This window comes from Camellia sinensis, chromosome 12, assembly GCF_055761805.1.
Source record: "Camellia sinensis isolate YWXY chromosome 12, ASM5576180v1, whole genome shotgun sequence".
NCBI classification, from domain to species: Eukaryota; Viridiplantae; Streptophyta; class Magnoliopsida; order Ericales; family Theaceae; genus Camellia; species Camellia sinensis.
In genome coordinates this window covers 40,956,908-40,976,412 of record NC_138972.1, presented here as the reverse complement: position 1 = coordinate 40,976,412, position 19,505 = coordinate 40,956,908, and the positions used below count along the sequence as shown (strand labels likewise).

General features: G+C 36.5%; 1 protein-coding gene across 8 annotated transcripts; it reads right to left on the bottom strand.

Annotated features, from left to right (window-relative positions):
• Positions 1 to 5,928: 5,928 nt before the first annotated feature.
• Positions 5,929 to 18,669, bottom strand: LOC114265342 (uncharacterized). 8 transcript variants are annotated; one of them, XR_003630270.2, is made up of 7 exons: positions 18,487 to 18,654; positions 13,924 to 14,221; positions 13,405 to 13,501; positions 12,310 to 12,355; positions 6,891 to 6,918; positions 6,525 to 6,712; positions 5,929 to 6,235 (listed from the first exon to the last, which is right to left on the bottom strand). XR_003630270.2 is itself a non-coding variant. In XM_028206124.2 (6 exons), exons 2-6 carry the CDS (start codon positions 14,085 to 14,087, stop codon positions 6,619 to 6,621), a joined length of 429 nt encoding a protein of 142 aa, XP_028061925.1. In that variant the 5' UTR covers positions 14,088 to 14,221; positions 18,487 to 18,654; the 3' UTR covers positions 6,294 to 6,618. The 8 variants fall into 8 exon arrangements, 3 of the variants coding, with proteins under 3 accessions (XP_082754535.1, XP_082754536.1, XP_028061925.1); XM_028206124.2 differs by lacking the exon at positions 5,929 to 6,235 and having other exon boundaries at positions 6,294 to 6,712; XM_082898409.1 differs by lacking the exons at positions 6,891 to 6,918; positions 12,310 to 12,355.
• Positions 18,670 to 19,505: the final 836 nt, after the last annotated feature.

Genomic DNA, 19,505 nt, shown 5'->3' with positions numbered 1-19,505 from the left:
TTTAGGGACATTGCATCTAACCAACTACTGCCCCTATTAGTTAATATAATACAAGGAATTCATTCTCTAATGGTGAGATCTATTTGGAATTTAACAAATGCATGGAAGTCTCTCTGGCAACCTACTAAATTCTTTATTAGTTCGGTAGGGGCTGTCGAGTATTTGATGTCGTCTATAACGTTGTAGACGACGTCTTGATCATAGTCCTTGAAACTTATTCTGTCAGAGAAGTAGTTGTGTCGTCCGAGACTTCTGACCTAGGCGGTTTTCCTATTCTTGAAGGTGCTTCGAGGTAGAGAGATATTGGGCGGATGGATTGCTGTTCAGGATCCTGTAATCAGAGGTGGAGGAGAGTTTTTCGTTAGTATATAAATCGCGTATATTATTCATGTGTATTCCTAATCTAATGTTGTCATCTTCACTGTAAATAGAGAGACAACAATTTTGACACAGTTTGTATTTTACAAAATTATGACTTACAAACAAAATATTATTTTCTGCCTATTTTTTTACTTCTTCATTTAAAAAAGAAAATGAATTAAAGGGGCTAGCATATGGGGGCCGTTTTTGTTTGTAATGATCCCTCGAAAATGTTTTTGATTGGGAGTATTTTGTGACGTAATCGGTGGGACATCTTTCTTTGTAGAGTGTAAAGAATTGTTCCTCTATTTTTGCTTCTGCAAGCATTTCCCACCAGAGTTCGTGTCTGTTGTTCGACGGACTTTTCCCCTTGGATGAAAATTCTCCCCATTCTATGAAATCGCCACCTTCTGTATAAACTGTCGACTTGTTGTTGGAGAATAGAGTTTTTCTATATTTGGATGATAGATTCTCCCGTTGGTTCTAATGAGATCAAAAAATCTCTAGTTGGAGGTTTGGATCTTCTTTGTGCATTGAACCATGGCATGAAGGTGAGGGTTTCCATCTCCATGGAGCTCCCTTGCAACAAGTATGTAGTATGGCTGACATGTTAGTTGGAGAAAGGATTGAAGGAGTTCTAAGAGTTGTTCTTTTAGGCAAGGGCATTGTGGGTAGGTGAGAAAAATATTCTTAGTACAGAAACAGAAAGAGGCTTAGCGAGGCATATTGTAGTTGTAAATAGTAAATTCACACCAGCCGCACAAAGGCACCTTATTAGTTAAAAAAACCTGGTATGAATGGTGTGAGTTGGTGTGACTGCGGGGGTGCTATATTAATATTACTAGCACCCCCCTTCCCCCGGCACTAATCTAGGCCGTTCATTCATGTACTTGTGGACATGTTTATGGATAGGGTTAAAAAGAAGTCACACCCGGGCCCAGGTGTGACTTATGTGAGTGCTTTTGATTCCTTTTCCGGATAGTGCTATACACGTGTCACGTTTGTAGTGGTTTGCATGGTTGTAAAGTTAAGATATTTTCATAATGATTGACATAAAGCAAAGGCGGGAAAATGATTATACTTTTGAATTATTTTGAATGGGGAATCTTCGTCCTTACCCACGGGCCACTTTTGCTATTTATTTGGTACCAGAAAACATTTGATGGTAGAGAGGAATATGCTTTTGCAGTGGGATAGCTATTGTGGTGACATTGTTTTCTAGTACATTGTTTCGTCCCTTCTATTTTGTCTCTTTTTTTTTTTGTTATTGATTGTATTGGCATACAATGTTGTACTCCTTAGAAGAGTATACCGACAATTGCGGGCAATTCACTGAAATGTGTGTAGATCATTTTTTGACGTGGCAAATAGGATTGTAGGAAGAGAGACGACGGTCAGCTCCGACGAAGTTTGTTTTGGTGTACGAGGAAGAGAGGGCGTTAATATCAAAGTTAAGGTGTCTGAATAAAAGGGTTAGCAGAGGTAAAAGAATCTGCAGAATTTGTAGGATAAAAGATTTGGAGTGTTTTATCAAAAATGGAAGGAGTAGTAAGCAGCCACTATCGAACTCTCCTTGCGTATCGGAGATTAAGCACATCGGCGGCCAATGGATATAAGCAGAGTTACCGTGGTCATACAGCTTTTAAGGTGGCGTACATTCGCGTATGTTCAGAATATTCCCCGATATATTAAGAAAACTAAGAGAGGAGTAAGGAAGTTGCAACTGTACAACGAACAATTAAGGGACGTTAAATTTGATAATAAAGGTGTGGCGAGATTGCTGAATGGTATTGAGTTGGGTAATAAAAGATGTGACCTTCAATCAGACAAGATCGTGGTTAAGAGTATAAAATTAATTGAGAATGTTCAATTGGGATAAGAGGCTAAAGAGGAAGATGTGGTCCACCGTGTATTGTTTTTCGTTATAAGTGATAATAGTCCATCAGATTTCGTTCCCACACCTAACAAGATATTTATTAGAGTTGGTGAGGGTAATCCTGAGACCTGGATTGTTGATCCTATCTAGTTCGACAGATTTCGGATGCTAAAGAAAATGAGATTCAAGCTCATTGGTGGCAAGAACAAAGAGTACGTTCGTCATGGAATAGAAGTTGTGGACTAGTTCTTCCTACTTGATGTTTGGACGGACTATAAAGATACGCTATTGGAAAATGTTGAAAGTACTCAGAAGCGCACCGTATATTTAGTAGCTACTACTGTTAGTGAAAAAGAATGCAAAATTACATTAAGGAGTCAAATGTAATTTAAAACTGTTTAGCATTATAAATTTATGTATTTTTATTTGTAATGTTCAGGTGAATGGAGGTGGACGATATAAAAACTGGTGTTATTGAAAGCGTTTCAGCAAATGATTTCAGTTGTATTGAACTTGCGTTGCCTAATTTATTTTTTCAATTGAGGTTGAGATACAAATAAAAGAGTATTAAGGTTGATAAAATATTCCCCCTTTGTGCACCCAATGTCAGTGGGTTGGTTAGAGTAAATGTGTATGATAGGAGGTTAGATGGTAATGACAGTTTGCAGACTTACTTTATTTTTCCCGTAGACTGTCAATACGAATCAGTTAATTATGGGAATGGTTGTTGTTCCATTAACAACAAACGGGTGCCTTGGATGGTGAAGTATCGACTTGAAAATTCGAACATTAAAAGAGATATTACTTATTGTAAAATGAAGGGGTATTTAAAGTATTCTACGAGTGAAATGGCAGAAGATTCGCAGATGAGAGCCCTATTTATTGTTGTGTTATCTAAGAAATATACTAATGATAATGTTGATATTTGGCATTGTGCTCTAACCAATGCTATTTCGATTCTTACACGGACTATGCCTGTGGGTTTATCGAAAAGGCAAAGAGATTTGTTGTTAGGAGTTTTGGGGCAAGTGGTTCAGTTATTCATGAACGCAGAGGTCATCTGAGTTTGTCTGAGATTGATGTACACAAATGTGGTGATGGTACTAGTGATGTTGATCCTAGTCCGTCGATTTCGAAGGTTGGTGTTAGAAAGAGGAAATTGATTGAAGAGAATCAGTTGTTATGGACCCTGTAGAATTTTCTGATGTTTTACAAAATGTAATGAGTGTAAAAAATTGTGATGACTTTAAAGATGTATAGTTGACGATAAGAGAAATGTAGTAAGTAAATAAAAAGTTTAAATGGTTCCATAAATAAAATTAATAAAATTTTTCATTAATCATAACAATGGTTATATTTACATCAAATCATTCTCTTATTTTTGGGGACATTGCATCTAACCAACTATTGTCTCCATTAGTTAATAGAATATAAGGAATTCCTCATCTAATGGTGAGATCTGGTAGGAATTTAACAAATACATGGAAGTCTCTCTGGCAGCTTGCTAAATTCTTCATTAGTTCGGTAGGGACTGTCGAGTATTTGATGTCGTTTATGACGGTGTAGACGGTATCTTGATCGTAGTCCTTGAAACTTATTCTGCCGGAGAAATAGTTGTTTCGTCCGAGACTTCTGGCCCAAGCGATTTTTCCTGTTCTTAAATGTCCTTCGAGATAGAAGGATATTGGGCGGATGGGTCACTGTTCAGGATCCTGTTATCAGAGGAGGATGAGGAGGCGAGTTCTTCTTTAGTATATAAACCGTGTATATTATTTCTATGTTCCCTAATCTAATGTTGTCGTCTTCACTGTAAATAGAGAAACAACAATTTTGACATAGTTCGTATTTTACAAAATTATGACTTACAAACAAAATATTATTTTCTGCCCATTTTTCTACTTCTTCATTTAAAAAAAGAAATGAATTTAAGGGGCTAGTATATAGGGGCTACTCTCGTTTGTAATGATCCATTGAAAATGTTTTTAATTGGGGGTATTTTGTGATGTAGTCAGTGTGACATCTTCCTTTGCAGTATATAAATCGTGCATATTATTCCTGTGTATCCCTAATCTAAGGTTGTTGTCTTCACTATAAATAGAGAAATAACATTTTTGAGATGGTTCGTATTTTACAAAATAACGACTTACAAACAAAAAATTATTTCTACCCATTTTTTTACTTCTTCATTTAAAAAAGGAAATGAATTAAAGAGGCTCGTATATGGGGGCCGCTCTCGTTTGTAATGATCCCTCGAAAATGTTCTTAGTTAGGGGTATTTTGTGACGTAATCGGTGGGACATCTTTTTTTGCAGAGTGCAAAGAATTGTTTCTTCGTTTGTGCTTCTGCAAGTATTCCTTGCCAGAGTTCGTCTCTATTTTTCGAAGGACTTTTCCCCTTGGATGAAAATTCTCCCAATTTTATAAAATCACCGCATTTTTGTATATTCTGTGGACTTACTGTTGGACAATAGAGTTTTTCTATATTTGGATGATAGATCCTCCCGTTAGTTCCAATGAGATCGAAAAATCTCTGGTTGGAGGTTTTGATCTTCTTTGTGTATTGAACAATGGCATGAAGGTGAGGGTTTTCATCTTCGTAGAGCTCCCTTGTGACAAGTATGTAATATGACTGATAGGCTAGTTAGAGAAGGGATTGGAGAAGTTCTAAGAGTTATTCTTTTGGGCAAGGGCGTTGTGGGTAGGTGAGGAAAATATTTTTGGCATAGAAACGGAAAGAGACTTGGCGAGGCATTTTGTAGCTGTAAACATTAAACTCACACCAGCCGTACAAGGACTCCCTATTAGTTAAAAAACCTGCTGTGAATGGTGTGAGGGTGCTAATTAATATTACCAGCGCCGCCCCCCCTCCCGACTGATCTGGGTCGTCCATTTATGTACTTGTAGACATGTGTATGGATGAGGTTAAAACGACGTCACACCCTGATCCAGATGTAAGTAGTGTGGGTACTTTTGATTTCTTTGCCGGATAGTGCTACACACGTCATGTTTGTGGTCGTTTGCGTAGTTGTAAAGATATTTTTAGAATGATTGACATAAAGCAAATGCGCAAAAATGATTATACTTTTGAATTATTTTGAATGAGAAATCTTCATCCTTCCCTACGAACCACTTTTGATATTTATTTGGTACCAGAAAACATTTGATGGGAGAGAGGAATATGCTTTTACAGTGGGATAGCTATTGTGGTGACGTTATTTTTTGGTACATTGTTTCGTCCCTCATTTTCTGTCTTTTTTTTTTAATTGATTGTATTGGTATATAATGTTGTACTCCTTAGAAGAGTATACCAACAATTGCGGGCAGTTCACTCAAATGTGTGTAGATCATTTTTTGACGTGGCAGATAAGACTGTGGGAAGAGTGCTGGCAGTCAACTCCGGCGAAGTTTGTTCTGATGTACGAGGAAGAGAGGGCGTTAATATCAAAGCTAAGGTATTTAAACAGAAGAGTTAGCAGAGATAAGAGAATCTGCAGAATTTGTAAGATAAAAGATTTGAAGTGTTTTATCAAAAATGAAAAGAGTAGTAAGTAGCCACTATCAGTTGCATAGCATATAGAACTTTCTTGTCCAATTTCCATCCTTGGTCATTCAAAGTCACCCCCACATATATCAAATTGAGCTGTCCACTCTTGTCTATTCCATAAATGCATCTTCTGATGAAAATATTAATATTTGAATAATGACATACCAATAATGGCTTGACTTGGTGTTATACTTTCTGAAAGAGTGGTTCAGATCACTAAATGAACATTTTCATTTGCTACAAGATTATATGGAAATACATTTCTTACTTGGTATTCCAAAAAGTTATGAGGTGCAATGAAGACAGACAATAGCAAGCAACAAGCTTGCTTGAAAAACAAGAGTGTGTTGAGATGGAGCACTCATGCATGCTTGAAGAATTTCATGCTTAGCCAATGAAAATATACAGCAACGACAATGATAGGAAGCGTCAAGGGCACCAGAAAACAGTAATATCTGTAACCAAAGAAGAAACCAAGTCAGAAGGGAAAGGGAAAAAAAAAAAGAAAAAAGATTAGATCTTCAACTCTATTTATTGAAAGCTAAAATGTCAAATACAAGGCGTTAATTGAGCTGTCCACTCTTGGCTATTCCATAAATGCATCTTCTGATGAAAATATTAATATTTGAATAATGACACACCAATAATGGCATGACTTGGTGTCATACTTTCTGAAAGAGTGGTTCAGATCACTAAATGAACATTTTCATTTGCTACAAGATTATATGGAAATACATTTCTTACTTGGCATTCAAAAGAGTTATGAGACGCAATAAAGACAGACAATAGCAAGCAACAAGCTTGCTTGAAAAAACAAGAGTGTGTTGAGATGGAGCACTCATGCATGCTTGAAGAATTTCATGCTTAGCCAATGAAAATATACAGCAACGACGATGATAGGAAGTGTCAAGGGCACCAGAAAACAGTAATATCTGTAACCAAAGAAGAAACCAAGTCAGAAGGGAAAGGAAAAAAAAAAGAAAAAGATTAGATCTTCAACTCTATTTATTGAAAGCTAAAATGTCAAATACAAGGCGTTAATTTTATGGTAGAAAAATCTGAAGAGAGAATTAAAAGCTTGAAATAGAAAATTAGGTCAATTTGAATTACATGTTGCAGGGTTGGAAACAGAAGTCTTTGAAGCTTGAGTAACCAGCTTAGGGTATGATGAGATATCATCCCTTATTTATAAATGAAGATTAGGGTTTACAAGGAAGACAATTACAAGATGATCCCTGAGTGTATACAAATGATTACAGACCCTAGTGACTTTCGGCTCATATAATATTCTAAGTGCCTTTCGGTGATTATAATATGCCAACACTCCTCCTCAAGCTGGTGCGAAGATATCTCTCATGCCCAGCTTGCCTAATATGTCATGAAACGGTTTATTCCCAATTCCCTTGGTGAGAATGTCAGCAAGTTGTTCACCAGACTGAACAAAAGGAGTACAAATGGTACCACTAGTGAGTTTCTCCTTAATGAAGTGGCGATCAATCTCAACATGTTTTGTCCTGTCATGTTGAACTGGATTGTGAGCAATGTTGATGGCGGCCTTATTATCACAGTATAACCGCATGGAGTCCGTCTGAGTAATACCTAGATCACTCAACAATAATTTGATCCATAAAAGTTCACACACACCTTGTGCCATAGCTCTAAACTCAGCTTCTGCACTTGACCTGGCAACCACATTCTGTTTCTTACTCCTCCAAGTAACTAGGTTGCCGCCGACAAATGTGCAATACCCTGAAGTTGATCTCCTATCAGTTATTGACCCAGCCCAGTCAGCATCTGTATAGGCTTCTACACGAAGATGATCATACTTTGAAAAATACAGACCCTTACCAGGAGCAGACTTCAAATACCTCAAGATTCTCATGACAGCCTCAAAGTGAATCTGATGAGGAGCATGCATAAACTGACTAACTATACTGACAGCAACAGCAATATCAGGACGAGAGTGAGATAGGTAAATGAGCTTACCCACTAAACGTTGATAGCTCCCCCTATCCACAACTTCTCCTCCTTCATCATCCCCCAATTTCTGATTGGGTTCCAGTGGGGTGGCACATGCCTTGCAGCCAAGCATCCCAGTTTCCTTCAACAAGTCAAGCACATATTTTCTCTGTGAGATAAATATCCCATCCTTAGAGCGAGCAACTTCAATTCCCAGAAAATACTTCAAGCTTCCCAAGTCTTTGATTTCAAACTCTTTGGCTAAATATTTCTTCAACAGAGGTATTTCCCCACTATCATTGCCTGTAAGAACTATGTCATCTACATAAACAATAAGTGCTGTAGTCTTACCGCATGAGGAATGTTTCACAAATAATGTGTGATCTGCCTGACTTTGTTTGAAGCCATATTTAAACATAGCCTGAGTGAATCTCTCAAACCAAGCCCTTGGAGACTGTTTGAGACCATATAATGACTTCCGAAGTTTGCATACTTTCCCTTCTGTTTGATGATCCTCAAAACCCGGAGGAATGTCCATATATACTTCTTCTTCGAGGTCACCATGGAGAAAAGCATTCTTGACATCAAACTGATAAAGCGGCCAATCTAGATTAGCTGCTAGAGAAAGAAGTACTCTGACTGAATTCATTTTAGCCACGGGTGCGAAGGTCTCCTGATAATCAATGCCATATGTCTGAGTAAACCCTTTTGCCACCAGTCTTGCCTTGTAACGCTCAATAGACCCATCTGCTTTGTGTTTCACAGTATATACCCATTTACAGCCCACAGGTCGTTTGCCCGTAGGTAACTCAGTCAATTCCCAAGTGCCATTCTTCCTAAGTGCTTTCATTTCCTCAATCATGGCTAGTTTCCACTCAGAGATAGCAAGAGCATCCTGAAAATGGTTAGGGATGCTAACAGAGGAAATATTGGACACAAACGCTCTATATGAGGATGACAAATGAGAGTATGATACAAACTGTGGGATAGGATGTTGAGTACAAGATCTCACACCCTTTCTTTTGGCAATAGGAACATCAAGATCAATGGACTCACGAGTTTCAAAGTTACCTAGACTCTCATCAGAAGCAGGAGATGGCAGTGGAGTAGCAGAAACGGTCCCGTGTATCCAGTTAACTTGTTTTCTGTCGATGTCCCGGACATAAACATGTCCATCCTTATTCTTGGTGACAGTGGGTTCTATAGTTCCAGTAGAAGAGGGGGGTGCAAGAACAACTGGTTCTATCATAGGAGGCACAGGACTCACTTCCACCATAGGAGGCACAGGACTCACTTCCACCATAGGAGACACAGGACTCACTTCACACCAAGGCTCCCCCGGAAATGAGGACGGTGACACCGGAGAGGACAAGAAATAAGACTGGGACTCAAAGAAAGTGACATCCATGGACACAAACCACTTACGAGAAGAAGGGTGGTAACATTTATACCCCTTTTGAGTAGGAGAATAACCAAGGAAAACACACTTGAGGGAGCGAGGGTCCAACTTACCACGAGAGGGGGAGTGATTATGGACAAAACAGACACAACCAAATATTTTGGGAGGAATAGAAAACAAGGACTGAGAACCGAGGAGGACTTGAAGCGGAGCCTGTTTGTCCAAGACCTGGGTAGGGAGACGATTAATAAGATGGGCAGCGGTGAGAACGGCGTCGCCCCAATAGAGACGAGGCACGTTCATAAAAAAACACATGCACCGAGCCATGTCAAGAAGATGCCGATTCTTGCGTTCGGCCACCCCATTTTGTTGAGGGGTATTGGTACAAGAGGTCTGATGGATAATGCCATGAGTAGAGAAATATTGTCCTAACCCAGAATCTATGTATTCCCCGCAATTATCAGAACGAAATATTTTGATAGTGGCCCCAAACTGAGTACAAATCATCTTATGAAAAGTACGAAACACAGAGAAAACTTCACTCTTATCTTTCATTAGATACACCCAAGTAGCACGAGAAAAATCATCAATAAATGTAACAAACCAGCGATAACCTTTCACAGACAGAACACGAGAGGGACCCCAAACATCAGAATGTATTAATGAAAAAGGAACTAAGCTTTTATTCAAACTGGGAGCAAAAGAAGCTCTGTGTTGTTTTCCAAGTTGACAAGACTCACAAAGAAAGTCAGACACATGATGATTTGCGAAACTAGAAGGAAATAAATGCTTAAGTAAATGAAATGAGGGATGCCCAAGACGCCGATGCCACAACCATACATCAGCGGGGGTAGTAGAAGACGTGGTGGAAGAATAAGCAAGTTTGTCCGGTTGATCTAGGCAGTAGAGACCATTTTCTGCACTACCACTGCCAATCGTCCTCCCCGTGACAAGGTCCTGAAAAAGACAATGATCAGGAAAAAACGTCACACAACAATTCAAATCCTGAGTAAGACGACTTAAGGATAACAGATTAACAGAAAACTTGGAAACATGGAGAACAGAAGATAGATGCATGGTAGGAGTGACTTGGACTAAACCTTTTCCAGAAATGGAAGAAACAGTTCCATCGGCAATCCTAACTTTGTCCTGACCTGAAGAGGGCTTATAGGCAGAGAAAAGATCAGAGGAGCCAGACATATGATCTGAGGCACCAGAATCAATAATCCAAGGCAAAGATGTATGACACAGGAAAGCACAAGGAGAAGATGCTAAGTTACCTGAGCGGGCAAAGGACGAGGAAGCGGTACTGAGAGCAGTAGAAGATCGGCGGTCCAACAATTGGCGCAAAGCATCCTCCAGCTCAGTATCAGAAGCTTGGGTAACAGAAGTGAAATTAGAATCAAGGGTATCAACGGTACTAGACTGATGAGCCCGGGAATAGGAACCACGTCCTCGAGAGTTGACTGACCGACCTCCTCGAGAACCAGACCGATCACCTCGACCCCCAGATGGAGTCCCATGAAGCTTCCAACATGTCTCACGAGTATGCCGCGGCTTCTTGCAATAATCACAGAATACAGACTCCTTAGCAGCAGACGGAGGAGGCAGGCTGAGGCCATCTCGAGGAGTAGACAGTAATGCGGAGCAGTCAGTAGAGACAGGGGACATCATAGCAGACCGACGACTCTCCTCATTTTGTACATAGGCAAATGCCTCCTGCAGTGAAGGAAGAGTGTCCATACTCAGAACTCGACCCCTAACTGGATCATACTCCATATTTAGGCCGGCCAAAAATTTAAAGACCCGTTCCCGTGTGATGAACTTCTTGTACCCGGCAGAATCAGTAGGGCAAACGGGCTTATAGTCTTCCAGGTGGTCAAGGCGTTTCCAGCCGTTGGTGAGGAAAGTGAAGTACTGAAGAACAGTCTGCTCCCCCTGAAGTGTGCTCTCAATAGAGCGACGCAACTCAAATGCCTGTGAAAAATTTCCTTTGCGGGAATAGGTAACAGCCACAGCCTCCCAAATGTCCTGGGCAGTCTCCATAGACAAGTAGCCCTCACCAAGTTCTGGAACCATCGAATGGATAAGCCAACTCATAATCAAAGAGTTGGTAATCTCCCATTGGTCATAACCTGAGTCAGTGGTACTAGGTGCCTGTATCCTGCCATCAACATACCCCATCTTCCCTCTGCTTTTCAAAAACAAAGTCAAACTTTGAGACCATGCTAGGTAGTTTTGACCATTAAATAGAGAGGTGGTGATTTTCAGACTAGGGTTGGGGTTCTCAGTCATGGTAGTAGGTAGAATGAGACTCTCACTTTTTGGTGTTTGAGACGAAGGGGACACACTAGTGGAATCTGTCATGGATATAATACTACCAAACCCGCAACAAACTAGTGGAAATCACAAACCCGGAAAGTGGTAGTGAGATAACAGGCACAACGACCACTATAAAGACATAACAAAATTAAGAAACGATTTTTTTTTTTGTTTTGTTTTTTTGTTTTTTTTTAATTCATTAATTATTTTTTTTTATTTTTTATTTTTATTTTTTTTTAAATTGATTTATTTATGTATACATGTCTTTATATATAAATATATGTATATCAGGCTATATTTATATATATATATCAGGATATATATGTATATATATATATATTTATATATACCAGAGTGAGATCAGAGGCTGAGGAAGACGAGTGACGAAGAAGACGAGCGACGAAATGGCTGGAGGAGATCGCCGAGTTGAGGAGATGACGGCTGAGTGACGATCGACAGAGGAAGGCGAGGAGATCGACGAGGTGAGGACATCGACGAGGTGAGGAAATCGACTGAGGAAGACGAGCTGAGGAGATCGACTGAGGAAGACGGCTGAGGAAGACGGTCCACCCAGGTAAGCTTCGAACCCTAGAGTGTTGTTAGTGGAAAGGTCTACCAACGAGGGTGAGCCGAAACCTATAGGTTCTGCTCTGATACCATGAAGCTTGAGTAACCAGCTTAGGGTATGATGAGATATCATCCCTTATTTATAAATGAAGATTAGGGTTTACAAGGAAGACAATTACAAGATGATCCCTGAGTGTATACAAATGATTACAGACCCTAGTGACTTTCGGCTCATATAATATTCTAAGTGCCTTTCGGTGATTATAATATGCCAACAGTCTTGCACTCCAAAAAGATCAGGAATTGAAATGTTGATCAACATCTCCAGCTATCATATATATGCATATTTAGTTAAAGCACATAGAACAAAAGTAGGTTGAGCCAAGAAGAGAGGTGCTTCTAACATATTTTCCGATTGACAGATAACAACAAAATTGAAGATTTTTTTTTTTTTAAATTTTAAATTTTTTATTTACAAAACAACCATAAGGTGAACAATACTTTATGGGACATATGTTGAGCGATTAAGATACAATACATTAAAATGAGTTGCTAAAATGTGCAGTAACAAAAATGAAATGAAACATTTGTTGAAAAGAACATACTAAGATGGCTTAGTATACAACGAAAATGGGTAAATGCAAGTTAAGGGAGTGATGATCACCACTATTAATGAAAATGTTAGAGGGAGGAGGGAGGGGGGAAAAAGTCTAAATTGGAATATTTGCATAACCAATGTGTAGGAAGGGTCCCTGAAAGATACTATTTCTTTTTTTTTATTATTAACCAAAGATGAGGCCCCGCCGTATTTGTTCCTGCCCAAGTTTTTAAATTGTTGCTATAGGCTTTCAAAGATTGTATGTTTTCATGTGAAGTTCCTCACAAGAGAATTCATTGTGATAGACAACCCAAAAACTGCTAACTTGGTTTGTCAAGGTTTCAACAAAATGTCCAAGTGTTTGGATTCTCCTATATAAATTTTCCAACATTTTGGGAATTGTTTTTATGAAATTTCTAGTCTGTGAATTGGTGTTGACTTCATTGAAGACTGACATTGTGTCCAATTCAAATCCTAAATCCTAAATCCTAATTAGGGTTCCTCAAACAAGAATAATAGGCTATAGGATAGCTAACATTTGTATGCAACAACTACAATAATCAAAAGCAGAATGAGATATAGGTCAATGCTAGTTGATTATAGTAACTGCTCATAATTAGCAATTTTAACAAATTCAAGCAAAATCAAGAGATACAGTGAAGTCCAAGTGAATGATATTCACAGAAAACCAACTTGGGTAGATTCACTTTGTTTCTAAGAAATAATAGACAACAAAGTGGCAAAACATAGATTAGTGGCACAACATAGTAAATGCATACTTGGACAATGCAGTCGGTGGTCTTCCCAACCCAAGCTGCCACATGGCTTGTCATAAGCAATGAGCCAAAAACAACTTGCCATGCTACTTTCTTGATACTACCATATAAATTTAAGATCAAACCAACCAAGCAGTACATCAACATTTGCAATATATATTTGTCAACTTCCACAATAATGAAGAAGATAAAGCAGTCGGATAAAAAATTGTGCAGCATCATGAAGAAGCTTTTATAGACAAAATCGTGAGGTTGTTTGTTTTTTTATTTTTTTTGTACAGTGCATATTACTGCTTATCAATGGCACCTTACAGTGTTTTCCTAGTCTTTAACATACAGTAGATGAATCACAAAAGTGCCATTAAGTTTGCAAGGACTAACAAGTGAGTCACTTAGAAACAATACTGTGGTATACCATCAGAAATAACTGGAAAATGTTGCTATGTAATATGAAAAGGAACAACCCACTTCCTTTCAGTTATAGCACATAAGATTATATTTGTTGAAGCAATGGAACATTACCTATCATTTGTAATGGCTATTGCAATGTGATTTTCAGATACTGGAAGAAATCTGGATACAATTGCAGCACTGAGAAAGCCCAAAAAGGAAATGGAGCCTAGCATAATAAAACACCATCCCTGGGCTCTGGAACCATATGACTGCAAGGTAGTTGAAACTTCCATTGCATAGTTTGATCTAGAAAACACAGGCCCTCTCAAACAACTTCCAACGATTGGCCTTCAATTTAGCTTTAACCACCCAATTAGAAAGCCAGAGCCATGATGAAGCACCTATGGAAATTGAACTTTTGGAATACCTACAAGGGATGAAAACGTTATTGATGCGACAAAGCAGGATTTTGACATGCAGTACAATAAACTCAACAGAGTAGGCAATAATAAAACCTACTTAAAATCAGTTTATTGCAAGCATAACATACATAAATCTTGTCCTCTTTCAAGCGTAGGTTCTAAATAATAGTAGCCGCAGCCATGACAGTACCGGTGATGCACTTGTGGGGTGTAACAGCTGTAGTGTAATGGTGGCATGGCAGCAACCAGAGCTATGGAATTTTTCTTCACACAATCTCAGGAAAACTTACCGATACACTTGATTTTATTTCACAATCACATTTCGTAGGTTTTTAAATTATTTTGTTTAGTTTTTAAACAATGTAATATATGCACTAATTTTTACATGAGTTTTAAGTAGCCACTGCGACTTTTCTTTTTATTAGATGTATTTAACATCATTTATTTTATTGATTGTACGTATGGATAATATTTCTACTGTTATGGAAATAAAAAATGAAGCATATATGATATTAAAAGCCATAGGATCATAAACATATATCTATGGTGTTATAGCCCAACATACTAATAAAGAAGTACGTACACGATATACAAGCATTGGTTAGCAAATTTAACCTAAAACCAAATAAGTAATCACGAGGGAAAAAAATAGAAGCACTTTTTTGAGAGAGAGAAAAAAAAAAAACAGAGAAAAAAAAAAAAAAGTGAAAACCTAAGCTTATCTAACCATGATAGTAACATAAATCTTGTAGAATTGAAATATTAGACGCACAATGTATGCAGATTTAATTTTATTTTTTTATTTTATTTTATTTTTTACAACATTGGTATTTAATTTTTGGGAAAATTAAAAAAAAAAAAAGAAAAAAGAAAAAGAAGAGAGAATTTGATTCTTGTAACAAAATAAACCCTGTTTTTTTATTTTGTCAATTTAAACCTTAATATTTTGATTTATTTTCAATCTAAACCATCATCCTATTTCGTTAAGTAAAACCGCTACAAAAGTGATATTTTAGTCATTAAACTTAATGTAAATATACATAAAATGTCTAATATACCCTTTTCGTTAAGTGTAATGACTAAAATACTATCTTTTTTGTTGATTTTGCTTAATGAAAATAGGCAAATAGTTGGAATGAAAACAAATCAAAATATTCAGGTCTAAATTGATAAAATTAAAAATTCAGAGTTTATTTTGTTATAAGGCCAAACCTTGGTGTTTTTTTTTTTTTTTCCCCCGTAATTTTTTTTTTTACAAAACAACATTTGTATTAATTTTTGAATGACTTTGGCAATCGGAAAAAATAAAATAAAATAAATAAAAAAAAGAAGAGAAAAATAGTCAATTTGAGGCATAACGGTGTTGTAACAACCTTTTATGAATGTTATAAACAATAGCGTCATTACAACTATGATTTTCAATCACACCACTATATTTGTTATAAGGATGGTGGTATGATTTTGAATAACGGGATCGGATATGTATCAATATTGAAGATATGGATCATATATTGATCAATATAGGACATTATCAGTCGATATATCTATGAATAATGGTATCGGAATGCAAAATCCCGCTACGTCACGGCCGACATTTAAAACCCATACGGTTATGTAATGACATTACGTAACGGTTGAAACCTATTTTAAAACTATGGTCGTACTTAATTTAGACACTTGGATCTTCAAATTTTATATGATGTTCAAAAATCAAGAAGCTCGCATTGCTAGTAAAGAAAATCTTATTGCCTTTCACATGGATGGGAGACAAAAATTTCATATTTTTTCTAAATTCTATTTAATTTTAAGAACATTTCTAATTAATTTACATTATTTTATCTAAGAATATTATACCAAATATAATACATATAAGTGTTCAGGACATATCTGTGTACCCATACTGAATTTATGTTTCGGAGGATCTAATGCTTAGACCTGCACCCAATACACGCACCCAATTCCATGTAACATAGGTCCTTTCCAAGTTCAAATGAGTAAATGACAATGAGGGAAGCAGGAATGCCGCATGAAATGAGAGATATATTGATTTTTTTTTTTGGGGCTGTAGATGGGTGTTATAAAATTTAGGTGGTTGTGTTGGAAGGCAATTGATCACAAAACCTCCAAGCTTTAATTACAAGGGCACAATTTTTTAGGTATGTTTTTTTTTTAATACATAATTTAGCATATTGTACCCAGTATTATAGTGAAAATCCTTTTGCAACCAATCAACTCTTTTAGCATTCTATGATATTATTTTATGAAGTTGTGAACATGAGTTGTTTACCCTTTAAACCCATCAAGATAATACGAAACTGAGGGTGTTGAGAGATCAAAGTGAATTGAAGACAAGTAATTGAAAAAATAATGCATTAGTGAAGGTAGATAGGCCATAATTCTGGGACAAGACGGCAAAAAGCCATTTAAGATGGTTGATTTTGATCTAGTGCAATGAAATACCAGTGGTGAGTGACTTGAATGTAGGTCATGACTTCATAAGCACAACAACAAGACGAAAAAGGTCAAATAAACAAAGGTTGAGGTAGTGAGAAATACATCATTGTGTTTGGCAGAGGATATGCCCTTTAAGGATAAAGGGTAAATATTTATTTGTCCAGCAATGTAAAGTAGTTGGCACGTAAAACCTTGTTAGTTAAAATGTCACTGTTTTTTTGCTATGGTTTCAATATGCTTTGATGTCAAAAAATTTACTCATCCTAGTGGAAAAACTAGCGAACAGTTTCATATCCTTTTACTAATTTCTGTTACTAAGCTTACTTGTATGTTTCACTTTTCAATATTTTCTTCAGCAAAGGAAGAATTAGTATTATTCTGATATGGTTCGCTCTCTTTAGAAGATTGTCAAACTATTTTTTTCTAGATCATTCATTGGTTTTGTCCTGTTCTAAATTCTAAGGTCTTCAAACACATACCAGACCGCAATGATGCCACATGTTTCTTTAGAGTTTTCAATGTGGTTGGCCATAATTTCAAAAGGTGATTACACTTGTCTAGTTCATCTCATATAAATTTATTTGTGTTTCTAACAGTTCTGAAAGTCGGCTTCAGCTTAATTTTTTTCATATTCAAGTGACATCTAGCAAACAAAAACCAAATGAAGATAGTGTCTTCATAGACATTATAAAATTAAAATCACAGAGTTGTAGTTGAAAAAATTACCAGGCATGCCTTTTACTCTAGTTATAAAATTGAAAACAAACCAAACTTTTACCAAGCACAATCCGTTTCTCAACCATTTGGACCAAAATTTATTTAGAAGGCTGATTCTATTTTTCTGAAGATTTATATTTCTAAAGTTTTAAACATTCCCTAAAATGAGCCAACAAGTTTTAACATATATTCTCCCACAGTATCATTATAAGACTATCTCCAACCCAAACTCAAGTCTTTTATCAAATTTAAATTTGATGAAAATTTGGTGAAAACGGTGTTTCAACTATTTCACCAAATTAGTATCAAATGAAGGTAGCCCTACTTTTTTTCATCAAATCAAGATAGCGTTTAACCCTTCATCAAATCTCATAGGTGACCGTTGGTGGACGACTGGATGGATGATCGGTCAGTCAACCGGGTGGATGACCAGCCGGACAACCGGTTGGACAACCAGATTGGGGAATATTTGAAGAAAATTTACACTAGGCTGGTCAACCGTCCGGACGTCCTCCCAGTCGTCCTTTTAGTCAACCGGTTGCTTGATGAAAATTGAAAATTTAGCGGTGGAACGCTTGGTATCAAATGAAGTTTTTAACCCAAATCTTTATTCAAATTTGATGAAAAAAAAAGAGTAAGCGTTTGAGATGCTCTAATAGAACTTATTTTTTACCCACTTGAAATGCGACCTTTCCAGATTCCTAACCAAGTCCAATTTCTATATCAAGAACATGCCATCATGCCTTGATGATCAATTTTCAAAGTTAGACCAGATAATCAGATCAGATGTGCACCTAATTTATCAGCCAAAATCATACGAACAAAAGAGCTTAAACAAGTGCGTTGAACATGGGGATTTTCCATGGTTGTGACTTGGTACTACAACACAGTATATAGTAAACTACCTTTCAACATCTCAAATGCAGATTCATACGTATAGTTCATACAAAGCAAAGAAGCATACGAATATGGAGGAATAAAGTTTCATTTGGGCATTTTAACAAACACCCAAATCGAATTTTGATGGTCTTCTTCATTACAATTCTTCATATTTAGCAGTTTGAATTTGAATTGGGTTTGTGGGATTGGAAAATTATACCTGCGGTTAGCTAGTTTGGGTCCGTGAAGAACAATGGTGGAGTCAGCTGAGTAGTCCTCCAAGATCGCTGGTGCGTAAGCCACAACAGTTGTCTTCTTCGATTCTTCGCTTAAGTAACTAGACTACACTACACTAGACTAGAAGAGAATCACATATTGATATTAGATCAGCAGCACATGGATTAATGATCCAACTTGGGTCTGGGCTGGATCGCTTATTATTAATTTTTTTTGGTTAATTTTTAATTTTTATTAATTAATTATAAATATAAAAAAAATTAGAGTTTGAGTTGTCACAAAATAAAATTTTAATTTTAATTTTATCAATTGAAATTATATTTTTTGATTTATTTTTAATTTCAAATATTTGCCTATTTCCGTTAACTAAATTGATGAAAAAACGACATTTTAATCATTATATTCAATTTAGGTATACAAAAAATGTTTAAAATATATTTTTTGTTCAGTTTAATGACTAAAATAACTTTCTTTTTTTGTTAGTTTTACTTAATTAAAATAGACAAATAATTTAGATTAAAAATAAATCAAAAGATTAAAATTTAAACTACAAAGTTAAAAATTCAAGATTTATTTTGTTGTAAGGTTACAATCCTTGTTTGTTTCCTTGTTTGTTGTTGTTGTTGTTGTGTGTGTTCTTTATTATTATTATTATTATTATTATTATTATTAATATTTATTTTACAATCATTAGAGCCTATTCTAAACTTATATCAAAAGGAGGAGAAAGGGAAAATGGATAATTGTTAAAAAAAATAAAATAAAAAAGGAAAAAGGTTGAGACTCCATTTTTTTTAACCCCCGCCACCCCTAATGTATTGGGATTGACCAATTTTTTACTTTTTATTTTTTATTATTTTTTTTCCTCCTATCACTCACCGATGTGTCTGTGGAAGTTGTGGGAGTCAAGGAAAAAAAGGATCTTTGTCATTTCTGATTAAAAAAAATACAAAATAATTGTAATGTGATGAAAATACAAACAATTTATGCATTAGATTGTGC